The following is a 13,403-nucleotide window of genomic DNA, read 5'->3' on the forward strand; positions in this document are numbered from 1 at the left end:
TCATGTCTAGTCCATCCAGAGACATTGGCTCACTTCCTATTTGTCTGTAGCGAATATGCCAATCCAAGAAGGGTTTGGTTGAAGAACCTGTGCCGGCAACTGGGAACCAGGAGTCACGATGTGGCAATCAGGATACTTGTTTCGGACAGTTATGTACCCTATGTCTGTGCCTTAGCCAAATTTCTATTCTGGGCTTGGGCTATTCGAGCCAGAAAGCTTAAAAACCTTGTTTAATTCTTCTTAAACTATATTAACTTTAGCAAATGTTATATTTCTTGTTATTAACTGGATATGTCTAAACTAATTTTATTACCTACCAATTCTTTTTAAACTTGCTTTTATGATAATGAAATTTTATCGAAATAAAGCTTTTGACTTGACTTGACTTGAACCAGTAGGAAATAGTGATATGATTGGTTGAACCAGCAGGAGACAGTAACGTGATTGGTTGAACCTATAGGAGACAGGGAAGTGATTGGTTGCAGCAGTAGGAAACAGTGATGTGATTGGTTGAAACAGTAAGAGACAGTAAAGTGATTCGTTGAACCCGTAGGAGACAGTGAAGTGATTGGTTGAACCAGCAGGAAACAGTGATGTGATTCGTTGAACCAGCAGGAGTGTAGTAGTAGGCCTCAGCAAGGACTACTAGTGCTAGGGGTTCTCCCTTCTCTGCACAGAGTCCTCAGACCAATAGGAAGAAGTTGGCACAGAAACTGGAATAGAAAAGACAGAGTTTATTAAACCTCATGAGGTGGAACTGCATTCACACAGCACCCTTCGGTAATGTATGAAGTAGCAAACTGAATGGAAGGAGCTTGGTACTTTTATACCCACACAGGAAGGAGGTACAAAATGCTGGTTGTAGGTACATATAAGGTCATACAGAAAGTGTACAGGCAACAAGTGGGAGGAGCTAACAGTTTGCTAATTCTGGTGGACACACCCTGACAGTTACAGACTACAGCAGCTGCAAGCTCAACTGAGCATGTGCAAAGGTGGAAGATGCTAAATATATCTCGTATCTAGGCAGATTTCAAGAGCAGTTAACAGAAAGGTAGGACAGAGCACATGGCGAGCCCATGGCAAACAAAATGGCTGACAGAAATACAAAATGGATTCCAGAAAACGGACAAGATAGTCTCTAAATACAGGATGTCTTCTGCTAATGCTTAACCTAATTGCTGCCAAATTACAACAGGAGGCAGTGTTGTGATTGGTTAAACCAGTAGGAAACAGTGATGTGACTGGTTGAACCAGTAGGAAACAGTGAAGTAATTGGTTGAAACAGTTAGAGACAGTAAAGTGATTGGTTGAACCAGTAGGAGACAGTGATGTGATTGATCAAACCAGTAGAAGACAGTAAAGTGATTGGTTGAACCAGTAGGAGGCAGGGATGCGATTGGTCGGACCGATAGGAGACAGTGATGTGACAGTTTGAACCAGTCAGTAGGAGACAAGGAAGTGACTGCAGGTGACCAAAGCCACCTTCTTGCAGAAGTGAATGGACCAACCAGTAGAAGACAGGGAAGTGATTTTATTTTATTTATTTTATTTATTAATTTTATATAGCGCGACAGCTACCCGTAAGGGTTTCCCAGCGCTGAAAAACAGTGGTAGCAAAATACAATCAGGGGGAAAGTTATTGGACAAAAAGCCAGGTCTTTACGGCTTTACGGAAGAGAATATGACTGTTCTCCATCCGCAAGTCCAAGGGAAGAGAGTTCCAGAGTTTGGGTCCTAAGGTAGCAAAAGAGCGACCGCCCATTCTTGAGAGTCTGAACTTAGGAATACAAAAAAGGTGTTGGGAAGAAGAACAAAGAGAACGAGCAGGAACATAAGGTTTAACAAGGGACTGAAGATAGGGGGGGCGACTCCAATTCTGATCTTGTGCATGAAGCACAGGGCTTCAATTTTACCCGGTTGTCATGATTACGCCAGTGCAGCTCCTTTAGACGCTCAGTGATATGATCGCATTTTCGACAACCACAGAGAAGCTGTGCCGCAGAGTTTTGAACCAATTGGAGATGGCGTATGACCGCCCTGGTAGACCCCAGGTAGAGCACGTTCCCGTAGTCTAGTCTGGAGGTCACCAAGGCCATCATGACAGATCTCTGGGTATCAGAAGGCAAAATCCAAAAGATTTTTCTCAGCCACCTTAAGATGGTAAAACTTTGTTGGCCTGGTCTTTCATAGACAGATCCTGATCAATAATGACCCCGAGATTGCGTGCTCGTTCCGATGGAGTGGGTAAGGAACCCATGGTCGATGGCCAGTGTCTCTGGCTCCAAAGATCAGGTTTGTTTCCAAAGACTAATACCTCCGTCTTATCGCTATTCAATTTAAGAAAATTGCGATTCATCCAACGGGAAATTTCGCTGAGACCCGTTTGCAAAGATGAAGGAGAGGTGGGATCAGCTTGGGATAGGGAAAACACAATTTGTGAGTCATCAGCGTAGGTGAATAGATTCAGACCAAAACAGTGAGCAATATGGGCCAAAGGAATAACATAAAGATTAAAAAGAAGAGGACTAAGGATAGAACCCTGGGGCACACCGTGTGGGGAGACATAAGTGTTGGACGTAGACGTATTAGAAAAAATTTGGAAAGTCCAGTCAGTGAGGAAAGATGAAAACCAGTGCACAGCTTTGTCGCCAATACCGAAGGAGGCAAGATTGTTAAGGAGGATACTGTGAGATACGGTATCGAAGGCTGCACTGAGATCAAGCAATATCAGTGCAGCCGATTCGCCTCGATCTAATAGTAGGCGAGGATTCTCAGTCACTCCTAAAAGAGTGGTTTCTGTAGAGAAACCCTGACGAAAACCAGACTGGGAAGAGTGAAGAAGATTGTTGGTTGCTACAAAGTGCGATAGATGCAGATGAATGTGCCTTTCAAGAATTTTAGAAAATGCAGGCAGTAATGAAATGGGGCGAAACTTTGACGCAACATTGGGATCCGTGGTTGTTTTTTTTAAAAGCGGGGTAACCATTGTGTGCTTCCAATGTATGTATGTATGTTCTTATATAGCGCTCGATGTTACCCTTGGGCATCTCGGCGCTTGCCTTGGGAACCCGTCCTGGTTTTTCCCTGTGAGATCACCCGTGCTGGGCATCCCCAAGGTGAAAGCCAGGCATCCCGGCCCGGGGGGGCCGTTGTGGAGATTAAGCAAGCTTGTTGCCCAGAGCTGCATAGTGTGAACTCGTGCTTAGAGTGGGCACCGAAGCGAGAATTATCGAGTCCGTGGACAATTGGGTTCAGGACCCTGCCGCGTCGTGAATCGAACCCTGGTCCCGGGCCTGACCTCAGCTTCAGGGTATGCCTCCTCTAACCAGTGAGCCACACTTCTCCAACAGCTAGGGACCGTGGCCGAGCTGAGAGAGAAGTTAAGTAAGGTACAAATCATAGTGAGTTGAGGGAGCTCTAGCTTGCGTAAAATCGAAATAGGTAAGGGATCGATTGGGGAACTAGACTTAATATTGTTTAATGTCTCCAATAAAGTAGTAGGCGAAAGATCAGGCCAAGTCAACAGTGAGGCCGACGGTGAACGAGGTTCATTGAGAGACAAGATAGATTCTGCGCCCTTACCCATGATCGAGGAAGAATTTTTGAAGGCATTGTTGTCGTCACGAGTAGCAATATCCTGGTAGATGTTTTCGATTTTAGAAATAAAATACTGGGCAAGTTCGTCACATTTACTGCTGGAGAGAGGGGGGGGTATAGCCGTAGTTTGTGAGCCAGCAAGATCTTTGACTACATTGAACAATATTTTAGATTTGTTCATAGCTTCCGTGATCATTTTATTAACATAGGTGGCTCTAGTATGAGCGCAAGCCTTGTGATATTGTTTTAGTTCTGTTTTGTATATGAGACAGGCTGGGATGGAGTAGTTATTTCTCCAGGCACGTTCCAATTTTTTACATTGGGATTTATGGAGACAAAGGGTTTCATTGTACCAAGGGGCAGGAGACTTGTGAACAGTTATTTTCTTTTTAGCAAGGGGGAGGCAGATGTTGATAGCTTCAAGAAGCCAGGAATTCACTGAGCTGGCAGCTGCTTCCATATCATCCAGAAAATTGGAAAATTGGGCGCAAGGTCGAGCAGGACTTTATTAAAAACAACGATATCAACATTTTTCCAGTCTCGCTTCCTGATGTTCACAGAAGGATTGTATTTAGACTGTGCTTCATTACTCGTTATAGTGAATTTAATAAGGTAATGGTCAGACCAGGAAACTGGCAGTGCAGGAAGACAGACTAGTTGAGTGGTGTTAGAAAGAATAGGATCTAAAAGATGACCACCTTTATGAGTGGGGCCCTTATTATGTAAGGTTAAATTCATAGAGGCTAGATCTGCAATAAAGTTACCCGCCAAACTATCAGTAGGTAGTATACAAGGGGGTTACCCAATAAAGTCACTGGGACCTGGGTGAAACTGGTACTAAGAGGAAGGGGTCCCAGTGTGAACAGAGAACATATACAGCATTTTTATAAAAATAAATCCAAAGCATTAGTTGGGATCCACAAAGTTTTATTCACTGAGGGATCAGGTGTAATTAATACACATATAGTAACAAATAGAAAACTGTATTAAAGGTCATACAGCGCCCCAGGGAGGAGAAAGGGAGTGATAGTGAGGAGGATGGGTAGTGATAGGATTGTGTGGCAGTAAAATCAGCAATTCAGAACATTCTTCATGCCATAACTTATATAGCGGCAACTGCCATATTGAAATGGCGACATTATTTTCATGAAGGCATACCATACAATGTACAATATATATACACAAATATAACCATGTGCGGTTGCCGAAGTTAGAAAGACCGTCGACGTTTCGACCCTCTGTGACTGCAGGAAGAATTAACCTTGCTGCGGGGTCTTCATCAGGACCGGGGAAGGGGCAGAGGACCTATTGATACAAATGTAAGGGACTTATGTTAGAGGTGTCTAGCGTAAACCTCTAGTTATCACATAGGTAGTAGTGAGCATAGAACATCAACATCATCAATTGAATTAATGGCAATGGAGATTAAATAAAGATCAACGGTAGTGTCACGACTAAGGTAAATTCTCTTATCATGGAGTTCTATTTGGATCGAATTTGGAGTGCCTGTGTAGATAAACTAGCAGGACAATTAATAGGCACATAGGTAATGCTAGGCGTAAAACATCAACATCGTCACTTCAATTGATAGCATTAAGAATTAGATACGAATCAGGCATAATAATATGACAAATGGACTCAACTCTCATTGTCTGTGGACAGAAGCCAATGTGCCCAGATGGGGAAACCGGCAGGACACAAGGAGGACAACCACTTACAGGGCCAGGAGTTCGAAAGATAAAGACATGGCAAAGATGTAAATTGCCAGACTAGGTCAGAGAACGCCATAAATGTTGAATATAAATGGCTGACACTTGGATCAACACGGATCCAGCATTAAATATAAACATGAAAAATAAATGGAAAGGACATACCACAAGGTCAGAAAATGTCCGCGTGGTCTGTCAGTGATTTTAAAACAATGGCGGTTGGTGAATCAGCACCTAGAATGAGTATTGCTCGGTTAGCCCAAATCATAGATGTAAAATGATGATAATAAACATAGGTTTCGTAAAAACTGAAGTGCTGCTTACCGAAAAAACGGCATGGCAAAATGGGCCGATGTTCAATCAATTGGGGTATCGTGGTGAAAGCATCCACAGTTCAATCTAGTGAAGCAAAGATACAGGGGTTAGCAATGCTGGGGAAGTAACCGCCGATCACCAGTAAGTTGATCAGAACATGGGACAGAGGCGGAGGGGACGTGTACTCACTCGTCGGTGTGCGGTCTGTATGCTCCGTACGAGGGCAGCCGATAAGCGCGGCATTTCCTGGTTCAGTAAAGTAACCATGGAAACGGATCACATGGTGATCACTATGGTAATGGAGCGTGAAAACAGACTCGCGTAGTGTTGGATAGACAATTATAAGGGAGCCTACGGGCATGACGATCAACCGCTATAAATACATTATAAGCTAATGTTAGACAAAGAATTGTAAATAGGATTGCGGGCAAGACAGTGAACCGCTGTCAGTACATTTCAAGCAAAAAGTCACAACAACCTATTTGGGGAGAAGTATGACTATACATCAAATAATTGAAAATAAGGGGCGTACCTCTCCAACATGAGGGTAAAGCCCCTAAATGTGGATACTGCAGTTATTAGATTTAAAAAAACATATGATACAGACCAATGTAAGCAATTAAATGATAGCGTTTAAAGAAATTAAGAAAAAACACCAATTCACAGAATTATTATATGGCAGTGGCGTACTCATAAGGCATGCGGGTAGAGCCCTTGAAATAATCAATTCGATCATTCGGATTACAAATCCTAAATTGCACATTAATTTAGATAATTAGAAAGTGGCGTACCTCTCAAACATGAGGGTAAGGCCACCATGGTGAAATGAAGTAGTAATGCAATTTAGGTGTTACTGGGAAAATTACAATATCCAGAAGCAGAGATTATGGCAACTACTAACTGAGAAAGGAAAGATCTAAAATTTAAAGATAGATCAATCATGGTAACGTGGCCAATTGGGAGAAAGAACTGTCATATTCGTTGAGGCCAGTTTCAATTGAGTTGAAAAAGTATATCCATTTGAGCTCTCGAATGTTTAGAACGTCAGAGATGTTGCAGCCTCGTGGTCCTAATGATGTCTTTTCTATGACCAACCATTGGAGACTTTCTGGGGAATGAGCATTTAGCTTGAAATGTTCAACAAGGGGTGCGCCTTGAACATCGCATCGAATTCGACTCATATGTTGTAGGATACGGGCTTTGATTTTTTGTTGAGTCTGCCCAATATAGATTTTGTGGCATGGGCATACGATTGCAAAGATGAGATTGTGGGAGTTACAGTTGCTGAAGGATTTCAATTTGACGGTTAAATGAAGATGGACGAATTCTTTTGTTTGGATGGTCAGGTCACAAGCCTTACAATGGCCACATTTAAAGTGGCCTGTAACTGGTGGTAGATTCCACAAGGTGTTGATGGTGGGTTGGCTTTCAGGGGATAGGAAAGAGCACACAACAAAGTCCTTTATGCTCTTCGCCTTCTTAAAGGCATGAAGTGGTGTCTCAGATTGTTTGATCTCATCGGATACCAAGTGCCAGTGCTTATTGACGATCCGCTTGATGCTGTTGCTCTTCGTGTTATAGGTCGTAACACAGACAATCCGGCTCTCTTCGCAGTTGGTTCTGTCTTTGGCAGTTAGAAGTTCTTCCCGCGGATAAAACCATGCACGTTTGCGTGCTCTCTTTATCAAGCCTCTCGGATATCCACGATTGAGCAAACGATTAGAGAGATCTTGGGATTCCGAGAAATAATCGTCTTTGTTAGAGCAATTTCTTCGTATCCTCAAAAATTGCCCAAAGGGGAGATTATCGCGGAGAGCTCGAGGGTGATGGCTATTGTAAGCCAATAATGAGTTTCTCTCAGAGGGTTTGCGAAAAAGTTTGGTACAAAGTCTGCCAGAGTGATGATAGATAGTCACATCCAGAAAATTGATGGTGTTATTATCCGATTGGATCGTAAATTTGACGTGCTGGGATTGTAGGTTTAACCATGTGAAGAAGATGTTCAGTTGATCACTGTTGCCATTCCAAACCATTAAAATATCATCTATATACCTCATCCAGAGGTCAACATGATCATGCTTCTGGATATTGTAATTTTCCCAGTAACACCTAAATTGCATTACTACTTCATTTCACCATGGTGGCCTTACCCTCATGTTTGAGAGGTACGCCACTTTCTAATTATCTAAATTAATGTGCAATTTAGGATTTGTAATCCGAATGATCGAATTGATTATTTCAAGGGCTCTACCCGCATGCCTTATGAGTACGCCACTGCCATATAATAATTCTGTGAATTGGTGTTTTTTCTTAATTTCTTTAAACGCTATCATTTAATTGCTTACATTGGTCTGTATCATATGTTTTTTTAAATCTAATAACTGCAGTATCCACATTTAGGGGCTTTACCCTCATGTTGGAGAGGTACGCCCCTTATTTTCAATTATTTGATGTATAGTCATACTTCTCCCCAAATAGGTTGTTGTGACTTTTTGCTTGAAATGTACTGACAGCGGTTCACTGTCTTGCCCGCAATCCTATTTACAATTCTTTGTCTAACATTAGCTTATAATGTATTTATAGCGGTTGATCGTCATGCCCGTAGGCTCCCTTATAATTGTCTATCCAACACTACGCGAGTCTGTTTTCACGCTCCATTACCATAGTGATCACCATGTGATCCGTTTCCATGGTTACTTTACTGAACCAGGAAATGCCGCGCTTATCGGCTGCCCTCGTACGGAGCATACAGACCGCACACCGACGAGTGAGTACACGTCCCCTCCGCCTCTGTCCCATGTTCTGATCAACTTACTGGTGATCGGCGGTTACTTCCCCAGCATTGCTAACCCCTGTATCTTTGCTTCACTAGATTGAACTGTGGATGCTTTCACCACGATACCCCAATTGATTGAACATCGGCCCATTTTGCCATGCCGTTTTTTCGGTAAGCAGCACTTCAGTTTTTACGAAACCTATGTTTATTATCATCATTTTACATCTATGATTTGGGCTAACCGAGCAATACTCATTCTAGGTGCTGATTCACCAACCGCCATTGTTTTAAAATCACTGACAGACCACGTGGACATTTTCTGACCTTGTGGTATGTCCTTTCCATTTATTTTTCATGTTTATATTTAATGCTGGATCCGTGTTGATCCAAGTGTCAGCCATTTATATTCAACATTTATGGCGTTCTCTGACCTAGTCTGGCAATTTACATCTTTGCCATGTCTTTATCTTTCGAACTCCTGGCCCTGTAAGTGGTTGTTCTCCTTGTGTCCTGCCGGTTTCCCCATCTGGGCACATTGGCTTCTGTCCACAGACAATGAGAGTTGAGTCCATTTGTCATATTATTATGCCTGATTCGTATCTAATTCTTAATGCTATCAATTGAAGTGACGATGTTGATGTTTTACACCTAGCATTACCTATGTGCCTATTAATTGTCCTGCTAGTTTATCTACACAGGCACTCCAAATTCGATCCAAATAGAACTCCATGATAAGAGAATTTACCTTAGTCGTGACACTACCGTTGATCTTTATTTAATCTCCATTGCCATTAATTCAATTGATGATGTTGATGTTCTATGCTCACTACTACCTATGTGATAACTAGAGGTTTACGCTAGACACCTCTAACATAAGTCCCTTACATTTGTATCAATAGGTCCTCTGCCCCTTCCCCGGTCCTGATGAAGACCCCGCAGCAAGGTTAATTCTTCCTGCAGTCACAGAGGGTCGAAACGTCGACGGTCTTTCTATCTTCGGCAACCGCACATGGTTATATTTGTGTATATATATTGTACATTGTATGGTATGCCTTCATGAAAATAATGTCGCCATTTCAATATGGCAGTTGCCGCTATATAAGTTATGGCATGAAGAATGTTCTGAATTGCTGATTTTACTGCCACACAATCCTATCACTACCCATCCTCCTCACTATCACTCCCTTTCTCCTCCCTGGGGCGCTGTATGACCTTTAATACAGTTTTCTATTTGTTACTATATGTGTATTAATTACACCTGATCCCTCAGTGAATAAAACTTTGTGGATCCCAACTAATGCTTTGGATTTATTTTTATAAAAATGCTGTATATGTTCTCTGTTCACACTGGGACCCCTTCCTCTTAGTACCAAACTATCAGTAGGGTCATCAAGATGCAAATTTAAGTCACCTACAATTAAAAAATTGCTAGATGAAGTAAGAACAGATGCAATGTATTCCAAGAATTGAGTATGCCAGGAATTTACAATGCCCGGAGGACGATAAACTAGAAGTCCTGTGAGGGTATTTTTCGGATTAAGGGCAAGCTTAAAATGCAATGCTTCGCAACTACCTAAAATAACAGGATCGGACTGGCATTGATACTTTTTCTTAAATATGATTGCCACACCACCCCCTGCCCTTTTAGGACGATCATTCCTGACAATAGCGTAGTCGGCCGGCAAAGCTTCGGCGATGTCAGGGCCGGAGCTGTCATGAAGCCAAGATTCAGTAATAAAGAGCGTGTCCGGTGCTTCATCAATTAACAGATCAAAAATTTCTCGTTTATGTTTGGGCAGAGAACGACAATTGTGACTAAAGAATACAAAGCTAGAAGGAGAGGAAGTAGTTGACTGTAGTTTTAGACTGTTACAAAGGAGAGTTCAAGTTCAGGAATTTGTATAGCGCACTACTCACCCAGGGGGTCTCAAGGTGCTTGTGGGAGGGGGTGCATTATTTATCGAATAGCCAGGTTTTAAGTTCCTTTCTGAAGGAAATGTGGTTCTGTGTGAGGCGGAGGTGAGTGGGGAGAGAATTCCAGGTCTTGGCCGCCAGGTAGGAGAAGGATCTTCCTCCCATGGTGGATCTGTGGATGCGCGGAATTGCGGCGAGCGCTTGATTGGAGGATCTTAGTTGGCGGGTGGGTGTGTAGAAGGACAGTCGTGTGTTGAGGCATTCGGGTCCTAGTTTGTAGAGGGCTTTGTGTGCGTGGGTGAGGAGACGGAACGTTATTCTCTTGTTGATGGGAAGCCAGTGGAGGTCTTTCAGGTGTCCGGTAATGTGAGCTTGGCGAGGGATGTCCAATATGAGTCTGGCTGATGCATTTTGGATGCGTTGGAGTTTTTTCTGTAATTTGGCTGTGGTTCCGGCATAGAGGGTGTTTCCATAGTCCAGTCTGCTAGTAACCAGTGCGTGGGTGACCGTCTTTCTTGTTTCGGTGGGGATCCAACGGAAGATTTTTTTGAGCATACGAAGTATGTTGAAGCAAGAGGATGAGACTGCGTTAACTTGTCTGGTCATCGAGAGGGAGGAGTCTAGGATGAAGCCTAGGTTACGTGCGTGGTCTGTGGGTATGGATGCTGTGCCCAGGGCCGATGGCCACCATGAGTCGTCCCACGCAGATGGGGAAGACCCTAGGATGAGAACTTCCGTTTTGTCTGAGTTAAGTTTTAGACAGCTGTTTTTCATCCATTCGGCTACTTCTTTCATGCCTTCATGAAGATTGGTTTTGGTGGTGTTAGGGTCTTTGGTGAGGGAAAGGATCAGCTGGGTGTCGTCAGCGTAGGAGATGATGTTGAGGTTGTGTTGTCGCGCGATGGATGCGAGGGGACTCATGTAAATGTTGAAGAGGGTGGGACTGAGTGATGATCCTTGTGGTACTCCGCAGATGACTTCGGTGGCCTCTGATTTGAATGCGGGGAGGCGGACTCTCTGGGTTCTTCCGGCTAGGAACAAAATGATCCAGTCCAAGGCTTTTCCTTGTATTCTGACGTTGCTGAGGCGTTGTATAAGGGTGTTATGACAGACTGTGTCGAAGGCGGCGGAGAGGTCGAGTAGGATTAGGGCAACTGTTTGTCCGTTGTCCAGTAGCGTTCGGATGTCGTCTGTGAGAGGAGAGGGATATCTAAATGAAAAGAACAGTCAGATCAATGCTGAGGGAACCGATCAAGCATATTAAAAGAGGTTGCAATGTGAGTGCTTGAAGGTCTTAGATCAAGTAATTGTTTGGTGTTATATGAAAGAGGAGTACCCGTGAAAGGACCAGGGGATATGGCCCCGGGTCCCGTATGGGCGCGGACGGGCGCAGACCTAGTTGGGTTGGGTGACCACCCTGATTGGGTGACCTAGTAGGAGACATAGAGATGCTTGCAGGTGACCAGAGTCATCTTCCTATAGAAGTAATTGAATGAGTAGGAGACATGGAACTGATTGGTAGAACCTGTAGGAGACAGTGATGTGATTTGTTGAACCTAGAGGAGACAGGGAAGTGATTGGTTGAACTAGTAGTAAATAGTGATGTGATTGATTGAACCAGCAGGAGACAGTGATGTGATTGGTTGAACCAGCAGGAGACAGTGATGCGATTGGTTGAACCAGCAGGAGACAGTGATGTGATTGGTTGAACCTTTAGGAGACAGAGAAGTGATTGGTTGAACCAGTAGGAAACAGTGATGTGATTGGTCGAACCAGTAGGACACAGTGAAGTGATTGGTTGAAACAGTAAGAGACAGTAAAGTGATTGATCAAACCAATAGAAGACAGTGAAGTGATTGGTTGAAATTGTAGGAGGCAGTGATGCAATTAGTCGGCCCTGTAGGAGACAGTGATGTGATTGGTTGTACCAGTAGGAGGCAGTGATGCGATTGGTCGGACCGGTAGGAGACAGTGATGTGACAGGTTGAACCAGTCATTAGGAGACAAGGAAGTGACTGCTTGTGACCAGAGCCACCTTCCTGCAGAAGTGAGTGGTTGAATCAGTAGGAGACATAGATGCGAGTGGTTGAATCAGTAGGAAACAGTGAATTGATTGGTTGAACCAGCAGGAGACAGTGAAGTGACTAGTTGAACCAGCAGGAGACAGTGATGTGATTGGTTGAACCAGTAGGAGACAGTGATGTGGTTGGTTGAACCAGTAGGAGACAGTGATGTGGTTGGTCAAACCATTAGGAATCAGAGAAGTGCCCGCCAGTGACCGGAGTCACCTCCCTGTCGAAGTGATTGAAGCAGTAGGAGGCAGTGATGAGACTGGTGGAACTAGTAGGATACAGAAGAGTGATTGGCTGGCACTGCTGTCTTAAGAGTCTTCAGAAGTGCAACTGTTGGGCATGATGGTGCTTGCAGCTCATTGGGCCCCCATATTTCAGAATCAAAGTTTACAGCTTCCTTCTTGCACTTTGTCTCCACAGCCAATCTGTATACTGCAATTAAAAGTTTGATCGTGGGCCAGTCTTCCGACTCTGAGGATGAAGATGAAGGCACAGATCCCAATGAGGGCCACAGAGACCACACTGGTGAGTGATACTGACAAAGGGATGTCCTGACCACCTTCGCTCTTTCGGCTCTCCCAGAATGTTTTGTCAATGAGCGAGAGCCCTGATGGGGGCTTCGTCCCACCAAGGGCTGCTCGTCCGCTGTGGAAGGAGCACAGGAGCCCTTCATTTTTGTCCATAGGCAGCAGGATGGCTTCTGGCTGGCATGCTGTGGGTTTTCTGGGCACACGTATTGGACACATCCTTGCTGGATCCATGAACCACAGAGAGCCTCCTCTGCCTGGACTCCTGTGGCACTGAAGCATTCAGGGAGAAGCATTTCATGGCCATCCTTTGGGAACCACTCCTTTCTCCAGTGATGTTTAGACCAAGGAATTTATGAGCTAGAAGCATCTTGGAGAGTTCCCTTGAACCAGTGCTTTTGTCCAGCTTGTTGAACAGGGAGGATAACGCTTTTTCTTACATCAAGGGGATAGTTTGGTATTACATCCAGGGTAGCTTGGTATTACATCC

General features: G+C 43.9%; 1 protein-coding gene across 1 annotated transcript in view; it reads left to right on the forward strand.

Annotated features, from left to right (window-relative positions):
* LOC147669081 (uncharacterized) overlaps positions 1 to 13,403 on the forward strand; it is a 198,223-nt gene that overhangs the window by 64,081 nt on the left and 120,739 nt on the right. The window contains exon 3 of the mRNA XM_086948245.1: positions 12,807 to 12,911. Within this exon, the coding sequence (XP_086804371.1) occupies positions 12,807 to 12,911 (105 nt within the window). The remainder of the gene's footprint in view (positions 1 to 12,806; positions 12,912 to 13,403) is intronic.

This window comes from Lissotriton vulgaris, unplaced genomic scaffold, assembly GCF_964263255.1.
Source record: "Lissotriton vulgaris unplaced genomic scaffold, aLisVul1.2 SCAFFOLD_227, whole genome shotgun sequence".
NCBI classification, from domain to species: Eukaryota; Metazoa; Chordata; class Amphibia; order Caudata; family Salamandridae; genus Lissotriton; species Lissotriton vulgaris.